The 16,262-nt window shown below is 49.3% G+C and overlaps 1 protein-coding gene and 1 long non-coding RNA gene across 4 annotated transcripts in view; one reads left to right on the forward strand and one right to left on the reverse strand.

Annotated features, from left to right (window-relative positions):
* The window catches only part of PACSIN2 (protein kinase C and casein kinase substrate in neurons 2), a 55,866-nt gene that overhangs the window by 26,461 nt on the left and 13,143 nt on the right, over positions 1–16,262 (reverse strand). For all 3 annotated transcript variants that reach the window (XM_081191762.1, XM_081191761.1, XM_081191760.1), the window contains exon 2: positions 1,639–1,750. In XM_081191762.1, the coding sequence (XP_081047888.1) occupies positions 1,639–1,698 (60 nt within the window). In that variant the 5' untranslated portion in view covers positions 1,699–1,750. The remainder of the gene's footprint in view (positions 1–1,638; positions 1,751–16,262) is intronic.
* Positions 1–16,262, forward strand: part of LOC308585878 — a 98,901-nt gene that overhangs the window by 14,163 nt on the left and 68,476 nt on the right. The gene's annotated exons all lie outside the window — the stretch shown is intronic.

The raw sequence follows: 16,262 nt of genomic DNA on the forward strand, positions 1-16,262 counted from the left end.
CCTAAATTGCCATTCTGTTGGTCAGCTCCCCAGTTAGAGAGATTTCATTATCCAGAAAAACCTGAAAACTTGACAACTTTACCACTCAACCCAAACTTCTGATGATTAATGAACAAGTGGAACAGCACTAGTCAGCTTAATTGAAACAGGTATATTTCCCAAATATTTCACGGTAAAGATAAAGAATTAAGTCAACCACTTCTCTGAAATCTCCTTCACCTCCCCACCCTAAGGGGTAACAAGGGTAGAGCTCTATTTGGGTTTGGCTGTAACCAAGCTGGTCCAAAGGGGAGGCACTCCTGAACACCCCACAAATAGCCAGGAATGAAACATATGGGGTAGGGTAAATCTACTGTTAGCACAAAAATGTGATATTTTTCACAGTAGAAAGACTGACAATGACAGTGCAATTTAAAGATGCAATCTATCCAGAGACTTTCAGAGGCACACCACTTGAATGGAGGTCTGTACTTCAATAATGTTATTCCCATCAATGGTTACTTTCCCCAATGAAGACAGATTTTAAATCTAATGAACCTGCATATTCTTAGCCTGCTCCTCCTCTATGAAGGTCAGGGTGGCTTACATGACACTGAAGTTCCCATTTTACCTGTGCAACACCCTTATGTGGTAAGCTAAGTGGAAATAGTAGCTTGCCAAGGCTGTCAAGAAAGCTTTACGAATGGACAGAGACCCGGCCTTAGATTTCCCAGACACAAACTGAAAGCTCTACAGGCCAACAAAGCTTGTGAGGGCAGCACAGCTTGCCAGCAACATGGGTGTTTTTTTGGGGGGGCGGGGGTTTACCAAGGCAGATAAAAATCGTAGGCTCATGTGTTTTTAATATTGTGTTTTAATGTTGTAACCCATCCTGGGACCTTAGAGTGAAGGGTGGCAGACAATAATAATAAGCAATAAATAATATTTCTAATGTAAAGTATAAAATTAAAGTCAATACTGAACTGAGAAAACACAGGCAGAAAAAGTCTAGTATATGACTTAATCCATTCACACATTTTGTATAGTATTGAATCCAATAATTCCTTAAACAGATTAACTGAAACCCTGATAAAAGAGAGACAACCAATACAGCTGTTTTAAAACAGGGTTTATATGCAATCTAAATGGAACATCAGCAGTTGCGTTTTGAATCAATTGAAGTTTCCGAGTTCAGTGACAGCCCCACATAGAGGGCGCTGCAATAATCCAACCTGGAAGTTACCAGAGCATGGAGCACAGAGGCCAAGTCATTTCTGTCCAAATGAGGCCATAGCTGGTGAACCAGCTGGAGCTGGAAAATGACACTCGTGGCCACTGAGGCAACCAGAGCCTCCAGTGAGAATGCTGAATCCAGGACCGCAGCCCAACCTGTGGGCTGCTCCTTTCAAGGGAGTGCAACCCCACCCAGAAAATGCTGTTTCCCCACCTCCCAAACACAAGCACTCAGGGCACATAACCCATTTACCAGTCAGCCTGAGGACGAGTTCTGGAGAAGCCAAAAGCCAGCACACTCTTTTATGGTATTTTGCTTGGTCTAATAAAAATGTCGCTCCAATACAGATTTTGGGATTTCTTATGGTGCAACATAGCTACCTGTACTTTTAAAAAACATCTTGTTTCCTTTTTTTTCTTAATTACCTCCCAGAAGCTGTCACTAGGAACCTCTTCTCCAACAGAATCATAATACGAGTCGGACATCTCTATGCACCCAGTGCAATCCGGAGTCTTGTAAATATGAGTTCTTCAAAGTCTGTAGAGAGGAAATACAAAGATCAGCGGAACAAAGAATTGAACTTGCACATTTTTAAAGAATTAAAATTATTTTAAGTTTGCAGTGGAGAGAGAGAGAGAAAGACATTTGTTTTATGTATATTATATTATATTATATTATATTATATTATATTATATTATATTATATTATATTATATTATATTATATTATATTATATTATATTATATTATATTATTATATTATATTATATTATATTATATTATATTATATTATATTATACAGAGCCATATCTGGCAGGATTGAACTGTCAGAAGAGTAAAATACTCAAGCGAAATATTAAGTTAATGGCTTGGTTCACATGTCACGGTAAGCCAAACTTTTACCAGGACTGCACAAACATGCTGGCTCCAAGAAAGGAGCTCACATCCACTTTTCTCCTCTGTAGCCAAGTCAACGTTTGGATTAGCGTATCGTCTGAACCCAGAATGCTGGTAAAGCTCTTTCCTCCTTAACCACAGTCTGTACCCAGGAACAAACCTTCTCTACAGATGGTGATGAAGGAGCAGACAGCTCACCCATGAACCCGGAGTTGGATGATAAGCCAAACTCGGGTTAAGTGCCATGCTGAACTGACCAAAAAAGGACAAGAAGGAAGCAGAGTGTTTACAATCTCCTCCCAGAAAGCAAGGATGTTCACGTTAAGCCAGTCTGGTTTCTTGTTATGTGTAAACAAAGCCCAAGTCACCTGTTTTGCATCCAGTCTCCAGGCAAAGCCAACAGGTCTAGGGGCAAGCAAGTCTTGGAGCTTCTGAAGTAAGAATACAAACTCCCAGGGCCAATGTACCAGCAAGGTTACATTACAGCAGTTAGGCACGGCTGTTTTCTAATTTTAAATGGCATCAGTAAGGATTTTTGGTCCCCTACTTTCCTCATGTGCTCAGGTCGACTTGGACTATATTCCAGCTACTTACAGAAATCATTTTTTGTTGCCAAGCTTGAACATTCTTTGTCAACCATCTCACCACCACCTGGATCATAATCAATGCATGTCATTTTTGGAAGCAAAATGCTTAGCAAAAGCCCTTAATTTTGAGTTCACACAGAACAGATTTGAACCAAAAGATTTGTTCAATGCATACAGGAAAGTGTTTTCATGGTTGTCAATTACAAAATACACCTAGATATCAAGTGCAGAACAAGGTGCATGTCATGAAAACTGCTATTCATACAGACCAAAACATAGCCAAACCTCCATGCTGAGTTCTAGCTAAGGATTACCGTATTTTTCGCCCTATAAGACGCACTTTTTCCCCTCCAAAAATGAAGGGGAAATGTGGGTGCGTCTTATGGGGCGAATGCAGACTCCTTGGCTTCAGCGATAGCAACACGAAGCCTCCGAAGCCTGCGCTCCGGAGGCTTCGCGTTGCTTCCGCTGAAGCCAGGAGAGTCTGCTGTTTGAGGCTGGCGGTGGAGGAAAGCAGCGCTTCCCCCATCGCCAGCCCCAGAGGATGGGGGGCAGCAGGAAGGCGCGCGACGCCTTGCTGCTACTCTCCAACCCGGGTTTGAGGCTGGCGGTGGGGAAAGCAGCGCTTCCCCCATCGCCAGCCCCAGAGGATGGGGGGCAGCAGGAAGGTGCGCAACGCCTTGCTGCTACTCTCCAACCCGGGTTTGAGGCTGGCGGTGGGGAAAGCAGCGCTTCCCCCATCGCCAGCCCCAGAGGATGGGGGGCAGCAGGAAGGCGCGCGACGCCTTGCCGCTACTCTCCAACCCGGGTTTGAGGCTGGCGGTGGGGAAAGCAGCACTTCCCCCATCGCCAGCCCCAGAGGATGGGGGGCAGCAGGAAGGCGCGCGACGCCTTGCCGCTGCTCTCCAACCCGGGTTTGAGGCTGGCGGTGGGGAAAGCAGCACTTCCCCCATCGCCAGCCCCAGAGGATGGGGGGCAGCAGGAAGGCGCGCGACGCCTTGCCGCTGCTCTCCAACCCGGGTTTGAGGCTGGCGGTGGGGAAAGCAGCGCTTCCCCCATCGCCAGCCCCAGAGGATGGGGGGCAGCAGGAAGGCGCGCGACGCCTTGCCGCTGCTCTCCAACCCGGGTTTGAGGCTGGCGGTGGGGAAAGCAGCGCTTCCCCCATCGCCAGCCCCAGAGGATGGGGGGCAGCAGGAAGGCGCGCGACGCCTTGCCGCTGCTCTCCAACCCGGGTTTGAGGCTGGCGGTGGGGAAAGCAGCGCTTCCCCCATCGCCAGCCCCAGAGGATGGGGGGCAGCAGGAAGGCGCGCGACGCCTTGCCGCTGCTCTCCAACCCTCCTTTGGGCTTTTGCGGGAGATGGGGAAATTCCCCCACCTCCCGCAAAAGCAGGCAAAAGCCGTGCGCTCTTTAAAGGGGCTCCGCGGCTTCTGCTGGCTTTTCTACGAGGGGGGGAATTCCCCAACCTCCTAGAAAAGCCTGCAGGAGCCGTGCACCTTTTAAAGAGCGCGCCGCTCTTGGGGGCTTTTCCCCAAGGAGGGAGAAGGGACTGACTGGCCGCATCAGTCCCTTCTCCCTCCTGCGGGCTTTTGCGGGAGATGGGGGAATTCCCCCACCTCCTGCAAAAGCAGGCAAAAGCCGTGCGCTCTTTAAAGGGGCTCCCCGGCTTTTCTAGGAGGTGGGGGAATTCCCCAACCTCCTAGAAAAGCCTGCAGGAGCCGTGCACCTTTTAAAGAGCGCGCCGCTCTTGGGGGCTTTTCCCCAAGGAGGGAGAAGGGACTGACTGGCCGAATCAGTCCCTTCTCCCTCCTGCGGGCTTTTGCAGGAGATGGGGGAATTCCCCCACCTCCCGCAAAAGCAGGCAAAAGCCGTGCGCTCTTTAAAGGGGCTCCGCGGCTTCTGCTGGCTTTTCTACGAGGGGGGGAATTCCCCAACCTCCTAGAAAAGCCTGCAGGAGCCGTGCACCTTTTAAAGAGCGCGCCGCTCTTGGGGGCTTTTCCCCAAGGAGGGAGAAGGGACTGACTGGCCGCATCAGTCCCTTCTCCCTCCTGCGGGCTTTTGCGGGAGATGGGGGAATTCCCCCACCTCCCGCAAAAGCAGGCAAAAGCCGTGCGCTCTTTAAAGGGGCTCCGCGGCTTCTGCTGGCTTTTCTACGAGGGGGGGAATTCCCCAACCTCCTAGAAAAGCCTGCAGGAGCCGTGCACCTTTTAAAGAGCGCGCCGCTCTTGGGGGCTTTTCCCCAAGGAGGGAGAAGGGACTGACTGGCCGCATCAGTCCCTTCTCCCTCCTGCGGGCTTTTGCGGGAGATGGGGGAATTCCCCCACCTCCTGCAAAAGCAGGCAAAAGCCGTGCGCTCTTTAAAGGGGCTCCCCGGCTTTTCTAGGAGGTGGGGGAATTCCCCCACCTCCTAGAAAAGCCTGCAGGAGCCGTGCACCTTTTAAAGAGCACGCCGCTCTTGGGGGCTTTTCCCCAAGGAGGGAGAAGGGACTGACTGGCCGCATCAGTCCCTTCTCCCTCCTGCGGGCTTTTGCGGGAGATGGGGGAATTCCCCCACCTCCTGCAAAAGCAGGCAAAAGCCGTGCGCTCTTTAAAGGGGCTCCCCGGCTTTTCTAGGAGGTGGGGGAATTCCCCCACCTCCTAGAAAAGCCTGCAGGAGCCGTGCACCCTTTAAAGAGCAAGCGGCTCTTGGGGGCTTTTCCCCAAGGAGGGAGAAGGGACTGACTGGCCGAATCAGTCCCTTCTCCCTCCTAGTCGAAAAGCCCGCAGGAGTCAAGTGGGGCTCCTGTGGGCTTTTGCGGGAGGTGGGGGAATTCCGCCACCTCCCGCAAAAGCAGGGAGAAGGTCTTGGAGTAGCGCACAGGCTGCGTGCAGCCTGTCCACTGCTCCCAGAGCTGCGGGGGGGAAATCATATTTTTTTCCTTGATTTCCCCCCCTGAAAACTAGGTGCGTCCTATGGGCCGGTGCGTCTTATAGGGCGAAAAATACGGTACACTGCTACCACCAAAAATTTGAAATTTTAGCCAGGCAACTCTGATAGACAGCAAAGAGCTTACCCATAGCAGCCTTGGCTCTATTTAAATTTCTACTGTCCCAAATTTTCATTTGTGATGAAGAAAGTCATTCAAACCTCCAAATTATAAGATCTTTTTCAAACTTATATACAGTAATGTCCTTTTGTTTTTAATAAATTGGCTTCCGAGACCAACCTTATGGAAATATTTACCTTTCAGAATTCAGCCTTATGACTTTGTAATGTTTACATGCCAAGGGAACCTGGGAGTAGTTAATACAGCAATGAAGAAACACACACTCTTTCCCATCAGACAAGTCATAATATTTTTTGAATAAAGCACTTTCTTCATGATACATCAAGTTATGCTAATATTAATTTTAAGGTTTGTACATATCATTGATGCTACATGGTGAGAAAGTAGGAACAGGCATATTTGGGGAAATATTATGAAGTCATAGCAACGACCACGCCAGAAAAATCTCTACTCACACAGGACTTTTTAAAAATAAACTAGATACTAAAATACCAACATTAAGCTAGCGATGACTCACTCCAGTCTCCTACAATACAATGATTAGAAGAACAGCCAGTACCTTAACATATCTGATGAAAGAGATTGACTTTGCCTTCCCCCACTCAGCACAAAAGCAATTGCCCTGGCATTTATCTCTACAGCAGTAGAGAAGTGTAACTGGATTGTGTTTCATCCTTAATAGTCCAGACTACTTTTTAAAAATGAGGGAGCTGTGACACATTTAGACTCAGTTTCACAAAACAAAGCTGTATAAAAAATGAGTGGAAATGAATTCAGTATCTCAAAGGGAAAGAGTATGTCACTCATTCTTAGAATATTAAAAATAATTAACTCACATCACCAGGTGCTCAAAAGGCTTGGCAAAATTACTTATGTGTATGTCAGGGAACTGCCATCAGTGCCGGAGGGAGAGAGCAAGATCCAGAGGGGTTCCGGAGAGCGTCCCGGGAGGGAGAGAAGCAGCACATCTTCTGGGGAAGGAAATCAGCGTAGCACCAGTGGAGAAGGGGGGCAGATGGGGGAAGCGGCGATGCGGTCCCATGACTCCTTGCCGGGGACCAGCGGGGAGAGTAGGGGTCCTCTGCTGCCTACGCCCTCCTTGCGCAGAAGGCTTTCGCGCAGAGAGAGTAGGAGGAGACTAGGCGTCAAAGAGCTTCTTTGCTGGAAGAAGTTTAAGAAACGCCCACTGACGGATTCTGCCAGCGATTGAGACAGGCACGGGTGAGTGGCTGTCCGGACAGAAAAGGTTCACTCAGGCAACCCAGCCAGGTGTTTGCACCGGCTTACGCACGAGCAACCCCTAGAACCACTACAGTGTACTCTTGATCCAGATTTAAACCTACCATTCTTATTTATGTCGCACAATTTATAAACCACTTGACTGCAAAAACAACCACCACAAAGTTGCATGTTCTTCTTCAGCTATATGCTATACTAAGCCAACTTTGGAGAAGAAAAGTATTTTGAACAATGGACAGCTATTGATTCTTGTGGACTACTTAAAGGAGCATTCAGATTTTTCAATCGCCTAGCCTTCCTTTAAGCTGCTAGCCTTCCAAGTCTCACCCAAAGCACGGAAACTGTTGAGCTCACGCTGGAAACTGAAACCATCAAGGTTGGAAGCCAAGGGCATCTGTGGGAAGAGAGAGCAGTAGAGCGGCAGAACATGATGAGGGCAGCCAGTCCTCTGTGCTATGGCAATGCCTCCCCATGAAAAGCTCAGGGAAACGTTGGCTCAGAATTGGGGGGAGAACCAAACAGGAGGGACAAACGTGTGAATTTTTTTTGTTGTTTTTTTAATAAAAAAATTTTATTGGTTTTACAAAGTTTTTATAAACAATACAAACAAATAAAGAAACAAACAAACATGTATAATTTCATCTCCTTTTTTCATAAACCTCACTTCTCTGACTCCCCCAAACCTCCCCTTTCTACATCCCAATCTCCAAAATTGTTTCAGCAAATCCTAAACTTAATTTTATCAAATTTGTCCCTTATTTGTTCTTTTCCTTTACTTAATCCTTTGTCGCTGTAATCTTCTTTTCTTACTAAAAACCTCAACATTTTAGCATTCATTAATTTTGTAATATTTCTTGAGATAAGTTTTAAATTTCTTCCAATCTTCATCCGCCGTCTCTTTCCCCTGTTCACGGATTCTGTCAGTCATTTCAGCCAATGTCATATAGTCTATCACCTTCATCTGCCATTCTTCCAGAGTGGGTAGATCTTGAGTCTTCCAAAGCTTTGCGATAAGTATTCTTGCTGCTGTAGTAGCGTACATAAAAAAGTTCTATCTTTCTTTGACACCAATTGGTTAGAAATGCCCAAGAGGAAGGCCTCTGGTTTCTTAGGGAAAGTACATTTTAGTACCTTTTTCCATTTCATTATATATCATTTCCCAGAAAGCCTTGATCTTCGGGCACGTCCACCAAAGGTGGTAGAAAGTACCTTCAGTTTCTTTACACTTCCAACACTTATTGTCAGGCAAATGATAGATTTTTGCAAGCTTGACTGGGGTCATGTACCACCTATAGATCATTTTCATAATATTTTCCTTTAAGGCATTACATGCCGTAAATTTTATACCGGTGTTCCACAACCATTCCCAGTCAGCAAACATAATGTTGTGACCAATGTTCTGTGCCCACTTAAACATAGCTGATTTAACTGTTTCGTCTTGTGTATTCCACTTCAGCAACAAGTTATACATTCTTGACAAATTCTTAACATTGGGTTCTAACAGTTCCGTTTCTAATTTTGATTTCTCCACCTGGAAGCCAATTTTCCTGTCTTGTTTATATACCTCCATTATTTGGAAATAATGGAGCCAATCTCGTACTTTTGTTTTTAATTTCTCATGACCAAATGTGTGAATTTTTTTTGAAGGGGGGATGACTGACTTTGGCAATGGTGCTGCTCATCTCGATCTCAACAGCCACATTTTTCTCCTTGGAATGCCATCATATCATGACACAGTATCATTCTGAGGGGGCTTCCAGTAATGATTGCCCTAATGACCATCTCCTAATGATCAGTCAGATATTCCTAAGAATTTTAGGAAATTATCTGTATAGGATCGGGGGTTACACACAGAATGTCATCATCTATATTAGTTACCCACTTACACACCCATAGGCACCCACACCACAACAGTGAAACCATCACAACTGTTAAAAGTTAAATTATAATATTTTCCAAAATTTTAAAAGATACTGAAATGACTAGAAATCAGACTGGGAAAATAATGTTGCAATTGTATGCACATTTACCAAAAAATGCTTCAGCTCAAACACTCACAGGATTGGCCTATGAATATAATATACCTCAAAAGTATCAGAAAGAGGCCAAACATGTTACCTAGAAATAGTACTACAGGTGTAAGTTTGGCTGAGAAAATGTGGTGTCAAAGCACAGCAAACCATGATTGCTTGAAATAGAATATTTGATGACGTGGAAATAAATTAATTGGCATTTCCAGTACATTATCAGCCTCTTCAATGATTATTTGATAAATAATGACAGTGCTGCTTTCTAGGAAATGCAATACCCACAACAAACAAAATTTCAATAGCTTAAAAAAGGCATCACTTTACTAACTAGATAGAATAAAACTGATCAGATACTTGGATGAAGAAGCCTAGCCTCAGTTAAGGCTATTAAGTACTTACTAGCAAGTTGCCTGCAAGTCATTATTTTTACCCACAATGATCTCGACCAAACATGCTTTAGCTCATGTCTGAACATAGTTGTAATGCTCCAATATGCAAAACCTGACTGCAAGAGTTTTAGGATTAAGTACAGTGGTACCTCGCAAGACGAATGCCTCGCAAGACGGAAAACCCGCAAGACGAAAGGGTTTTCTGTTTTGGAGGCGCTTCGCAAGACGAATTTCCCTATGGGCTTGCATCGCAAGACGAAAGCCCATAGGGAAATGCTGGCGGTTGGGAGCAAAGACTTTCGCCCACAGCCGGCCTTCAGAAGAGGACCTCTTCTGAAGGCCGGCGGGGGGGCAAAAGTCTTTGCTCCCCCCTGCCTGCCTTCCAGGGAGAGCGGAGAAAGGCAGCGCGTTTCTCCGCTGTCCCGGACGGCTTTTGAAGGCACCTCTTCTGAAGCCTGCAGCCCGAAGCAGGGGGTGAGCTGCGGAGCCCGCCCCCTGCTTGGGGGAGATGCCGGCAAGCCTTGTGCGCAAGGCTTGGGGCGGCAGCCTGCATCCCGAAGCAGGGGGTGAGCTGCGGAGCCCGCCCCCTGCTTGGGGGAGATGTCGGCAACCCTTGCGCGCAAGGCTTGGGGCGGCAGCCTGCACCCCGAAGCAGGGGGTGAGCTGCGGAGCCCGCCCCCTGCCTGGGGGAGATGCCGGCAAGCCTTGTGCGCAAGGCTTGGGGCGGCAGCCTGCACCCCGAAGCAGGGGGTGAGCTGCGGAGCCCGCCCCCTGCTTGGGGGAGATGCCGGCAAGCCTTGCGCAAGGCTTGGGGCGGCAGCCTGCACCCCGAAGCAGGGGGTGAGCTGCAGAGCCCGCCCCCTGCCTGGGGGAGATGTCGGCAAGCCTTGCGCGCAAGGCTTGGGGCGGCAGCCTGCACCCCGAAGCAGGGGGTGAGCTGCGGAGCCCGCCCCCTGCTTGGGGGAGATGCCGGCAAGCCTTGCGCAAGGCTTGGGGCGGCAGCCTGCATCCCAAAGCAGGGGGTGAGCTGCGGAGCCCGCCCCCTGCTTGGGGGAGATGCCGGCAAGCCTTGCGCGCAAGGCTTGGGGTGGCAGCCTGCACCCCGAAGCAGGGGGTGAGCTGCGGAGCCCGCCCCCTGCTTGGGGGAGATGCCGGCAAGCCTTGCGCGCAAGGCTTGGGGCGGCAGCCTGCATCCCGAAGCAGGGGGTGAGCTGCGGAGCCCGTCCTCTGCTTGGGGGAGATGCCGGCAAGCCTTGTGCGCAAGGCTTGGGGCGGCAGCCTGCATCCCGAAGCAGGGGGTGAGCTGCGGAGCCCGTCCTCTGCTTGGGGGAGATGCCGGCAAGCCTTGTGCGCAAGGCTTGGGGCGGCAGCCTGCATCCCGAAGCAGGGGGTGAGCTGCGGAGCCCGCCCCCTGCTTGGGGGAGATGTCGGCAAGCCTTGCGCGCAAGGCTTGGGGCGGCAGCCTGCACCCCGAAGCAGGGGGTGAGCTGCGGAGCCCGCCCCCTGCTTGGGGGAGATGTCGGCAAGCCTTGCGCGCAAGGCTTGGGGCGGCAGCCTGCACCCCGAAGCAGGGGGTGAGCTGCGGAGCCCGCCCCCTGCTTGGGGGAGATGTCGGCAAGCCTTGCGCGCAAGGCTTGGGGTGGCAGCCTGCACCCCGAAGCAGGGGGTGAGCTGCGGAGCCCGCCCCCTGCTTGGGGGAGATGTCGGCAAGCCTTGCGCGCAAGGCTTGGGGTGGCAGCCTGCACCCCGAAGCAGGGGGTGAGCTGCGGAGCCCGCCCCCTGCTTGGGGGAGATGCCGGCAAGCCTTGTGCGCAAGGCTTGGGGCGGCAGCCTGCATCCCGAAGCAGGGGGTGAGCTGCGGAGCCCGCCCCCTGCTTGGGGGAGATGTCGGCAAGCCTTGCGCGCAAGGCTTGGGGCGGCAGCCTGCACCCCGAAGCAGGGGGTGAGCTGCGGAGCCCGCCCCCTGCTTGGGGGAGATGCCGGCAAGCCTTGCGCAAGGCTTGGGGCAGCAGCCTGCATCCCGAAGCAGGGGGTGAGCTGCGGAGCCCGCCCCCTGCTTGGGGGAGATGTCGGCAAGCCTTGCGCGCAAGGCTTGGGGCGGCAGCCTGCACCCCGAAGCAGGGGGTGAGCTGCGGAGCCCGCCCCCTGCTTGGAGGAGATGCCGGCAAGCCTTGTGCGCAAGGCTTGGGGCGGCAGCCTGCATCCCGAGCAGGGGGTGAGCTGCGGAGCCCGTCCTCTGCTTCGGGGAGATGCCGGCAAGCCTTGTGCGCAAGGCTTGGGGCGGCAGCCTTCACCCCGAAGCAGGGGGTGAGCTGCGGAGCCCGCCCCCTGCTTGGGGGAGATGCCGGCAAGCCTTGCGCAAGGCTTGGGGCGGCAGCCTGCATCCCGAAGCAGGGGGTGAGCTGCGGAGCCCGTCCTCTGCTTGGGGGAGATGCCGGCAAGCCTTGTGCGCAAGGCTTGGGGCGGCAGCCTGCATCCCGAAGCAGGGGGTGAGCTGCGGAGCCCGTCCTCTGCTTCGGGGAGATGCCGGCAAGCCTTGTGCGCAAGGCTTGGGGCGGCAGTCTGCATCCCGAAGCAGGGGGTATGCCGGCAAGTCTCCGCCAGCAGCGGCAGCGCTGCCGCTGCTGGCGGAGAGGTCCGCGTAGCCTGGGCGCGCTGCGCGCAGGCTTCGGCATGCCGGCAAGTCTCCGCCAGCAGCGGCAGCGCTGCCGCTGCTGGCGGAGAGGTCCGCGAAGCCTTGGCCGGACAGCTTTTGAAGGCAGGCGGGGGGAGCAAAGACTTTCGCCCCCGCCAGCCTTCAGAAGAGGTCCAGGACCTCTTCTGAAGGCTGGCGGGGGGCAAAAGTCTTTGTCCCCCCTGCCTGCCTTCCCAGGGGCTTTTAAATCGCCCCGACAGCGGAGAAGTCCTCCGCTGTCCCGGGGCGATTTTAAAATGCTGGGGGTGGGAAGAAAAGCCCTTGTCCCCCCCCCCAGCCTTCAGAAGAGGTCGGGGGACAGACTGTCCCCGGACCTGGTCTGAAGTCGGTTTCCCTAGGAACGCATTAATTGATTTTCAATGCATTCCTACGGGAAACCGTGCATCGCAAGACGAAAAACTCGCAAGAAGAAAAAACTTGCGGAACGAATTAATTTCGTCTTGCGAGGCACCACTGTAATGGAGAATTATTTTACAGGAAAACATTTCCCTGCCTAGCTGATCACATGACCCTATTACATAATCGTCTCCCATGCTAATGTGATGTTTTAAGATCCGAGCAGATTAGCTGAACTTAAACTGAACTTTGATACACACATGGATGTTCTAAATTGTTTTTAAATAGCATCCAAAGTTGATTACAACAGACACTTCACACTAGAGGACAATGCTTTCACTTTGACAAAATTCACTTTGAAAAACTGACTCCTTTCTATTGACTGCATTCAAAGGCAGAAACTGCACCACTTCACCACTTCCTCGTCCCAAAACTGCTTCCTCACCACTTTCCCCTCCTAAAACTGTTTCTAAGACAATACCAGAAGCGACTTTCTAAGAACAATTTAAGCCTTGAAGCATACTTCAGTGACTCCTCCTGGGCAGTCATCTTTCTACCTGAACCATGAGCAGACCTACCCAAGCCTACCATCTTAGTCCCCAGCAAAATACTTAAGTTCCTCATGACATTCGGAGATATTTCTGGAGGCAAGCTAGAATATTTCTAGTGAAAATGCTCAGGGACAGAACACAGTAGTGGAGCTCAGGAATACAATTTAGGATGCAGTGCATTGGGTACAAAAACTGTTTCACAAAATACCACCACCACCCCATGTAAGGCATGATCTGACAGCAAGTGTCGGAAACCTGTGACTCTCCAGTTCCTGATGGGACTCCCAGCTCCCATTAGTTCGAGCCAGCATGGTCAGTGGTCTGGGTTAATATGAGTTGTAGTACACCAGAACAGGCGGCAACCATTTCACACAGGGGTTCCTTTCCCAGCCCACATGAGCATTGGCGGTGTGAACAATTCCACCCTGACCCGGTTACACCTTCCTCCAGAGCCAAAAGTTCTCCTGCGTTCGCAAACGCATGTCCATTGGATGCGCCTGAAATGGTCGCCACCTGGATCTGGGAACTCAACAGGTTCCACACCCATGTCTTACAATCCATTTCTTTAATTACTCACTCAATATTCTGGAAATCATCACAGAGAATTAGCATCCAACATAAACTGTCATGAAAAATCCCAGGTATGAAAATCCAACGTTGTTTTTTTTAAAAGTTTCCTTAAGATGTGGTATCATTAACATATGCAATAAATTACACATTATGGCCCAGTTCCAAACAGCAATGCAACTAGTTCTAAATGCCCAGAGGTGCTTTGAGCATGTGTTTCTCAAATAGGAACCCATCCTCCAAGCTGCCACACTATTCGTCTCTTGTGAAATTAATGAGTTTGAAAAAGCAGTTTCTGCTTTCAGCGCCCTCTGCTCAAAGTAAAAATATTCGGCTGGACACACCTAAAAACTCTTTGGGACCTGGCCAGTCTGCAATGCCTTGTTGTGCAACCAGTGTGTGAACAGGGTTCCTTTGCAAGCACAGCACTGCATGCCAAGCAAAACCCCACACAATGTCCCCAGAGCTTAAGATTGGAACTTTTTATTTCTGGCCAACTGTTCATTACTAGTAGACCACATCAGGAAGACCAAGCCACAGCTTGGTGTCCTCCTGAATAAGATATGATCGGTGAAATTACAGGTGGTCTGGCAATGAGTAGGAGACCATTTACCAGCTCAAGCCAATTCACCAGCTGTGACCCTATCGAGATAAAGCTGTTTTCTTACAGTGACACCTGCCCTTCTGGCATCCAATTTCAATGCAATTTGCATTGCCCAAAAGTTTCAGCTGCTACAGAATACAGTTGCTTGGGTGTTGAGGAGGAATAAATGCTCAAACTATGTTACACCATTCTGGTTCAGCTGCACTGGTTACCTATTTGCTTCCAGACTCAATTCAAAGCACTTGTAATGAACTTCAAAGCCACTAACATTTGGGGTCAAGCCACTTAAAAGGACCACCTACACCCCATATGAACCTATTAGAACATTAAGATCAGCGTTTCTTGTTTGCTAACTAGGAAGGGAAGCTAGCCTGGTAGGTCCAAGAGATAGATAGGGCCTTCCTGATGGGCACTTCCTACAGAGCAGGGGTAGGCAACCTAAGGCCCGTGGGCCGGATGTGGCCCAATCACCTTCTCAATCCAGCCCGTGGACGGTCTGGGAATCAGCATGTTTTTATATGAGTAGAATGTGTCCCTTTATTTAAAATGCATCTCTGGGTTATTTGTGGGGCATAGGAATTCATTCATTTCCCCCCAAAAAATATAGTCCGGCCCACCACATGGTCTGAGGGACGGTGGACCGGCCCACGGCTGAAAAAGGTTGCTGACCCTGATACAGAGCTTCCTTCTGCAGGAAATATGAACAGCAACCTCCTTGGCGTCTTCTAAATGGGTTTTAAAAACACTTTCTGTTTGAGGTATCATGGGGTGATAAACTGGAGAGGCTGTTTTCAGTCTCTGTGTTGGAGTGGCCAGCTGAAATATACTGAAATGAAACAGAAGGGGTCCTGTTCATACGAAGACTTCTGCTTGTGCAAGGGAAAACTCTGTCCCTTTCCTCCTCCCCCCCCCCATACCTCCCAGTGGGGCTCTAGAGGGCTGGGGGAGCCCCTAGAACAGGGGACCTTCTTGGTAGTGGTGACCGCCCTATGGAACACCCTCCCATCAGATGTCAAAGAGATAAACAATTCTACAACTTTCCGAACACATTCGAAGGCTGTCCTGTATCAGGGCGTTTTTCATGTTTGATGTTATAAGTAATTGTTGATGTTATGATGATGATGATGATTCCACTTTCAAAGCCCATGCATACTACAGACAGTTGCAGTATAGGCAGATTGCACACTCACTGAACAAAAAGGTGTTCATTCAGACAAAATAATGCCTACCAAACTCTCATCATCCCTCAGAATTTTTTTAAGCGATATCTTTTATTATGACTTATTTGTATTGGATCGGATTGCTGTATATTTTGATATTTCTTCAGCTTGTAAACCGCCTTGAGTATAGCAAAATGGAAATGCGGTATACAAATTAAAAGTAAAGTGAAAATGAAAAGTGAAAAGTGAAATTGGCCACGCTGCCTGGGACTGATAGGAGTTATAGTCCAACAACAACTGAAGGATACTACTTCATCTCCCCTGGTTTAAACAGATAGGCAAACTCAAACTCCTTCACACACTTTGCCTTGCTAAATATAACAGAGAAGGGGGAGAAACTTGTCTGCAGCTTGCAGGGGAAGCTACACATCTGCCCAAGTGCCATAAGAATGACATTTTGACCTCACTAGTGAGCCACAAATGTTGGTGGGGTTAAGCTACTTGCAACCAAAAACATCACTCCAACTGAACAATTCTGACTTGTCCATAGATTGAAAGGGAACTCAGCCAAACAAATACTTTATTTAGCAACAAACAGTACCAGCCATGAATGGACACTAAAATCTCAGATGTTCCTCTACAACATCTTCCACCTTCATAATAGACAATTTGCAGAATCACATACAGTAATGGATAATAACACTACTTTTCCATCTATTCAGCAATATCCCTTGCTTCCCAATTTAATGCAATACTGAAACTCATATATACTTTTGGTAACCTTAAGAAGCCCTTTCCAAATGTTAACTTTTAATTTCATTAAAATTTGTTCAATGCCTCCCCCCACCCCACCCCAAAAAAATCCATACCAGCTTAACAAAACCAAATCCACAAAAAACACTAAGCTATCAACAGAAGATACCAGCATCATAAATTTCAAAAAAATAAACA

Source organism: Podarcis bocagei (assembly GCF_964188305.1).
Source record: "Podarcis bocagei genome assembly, chromosome: 4".
NCBI lineage: Eukaryota > Metazoa > Chordata > Lepidosauria > Squamata > Lacertidae > Podarcis > Podarcis bocagei.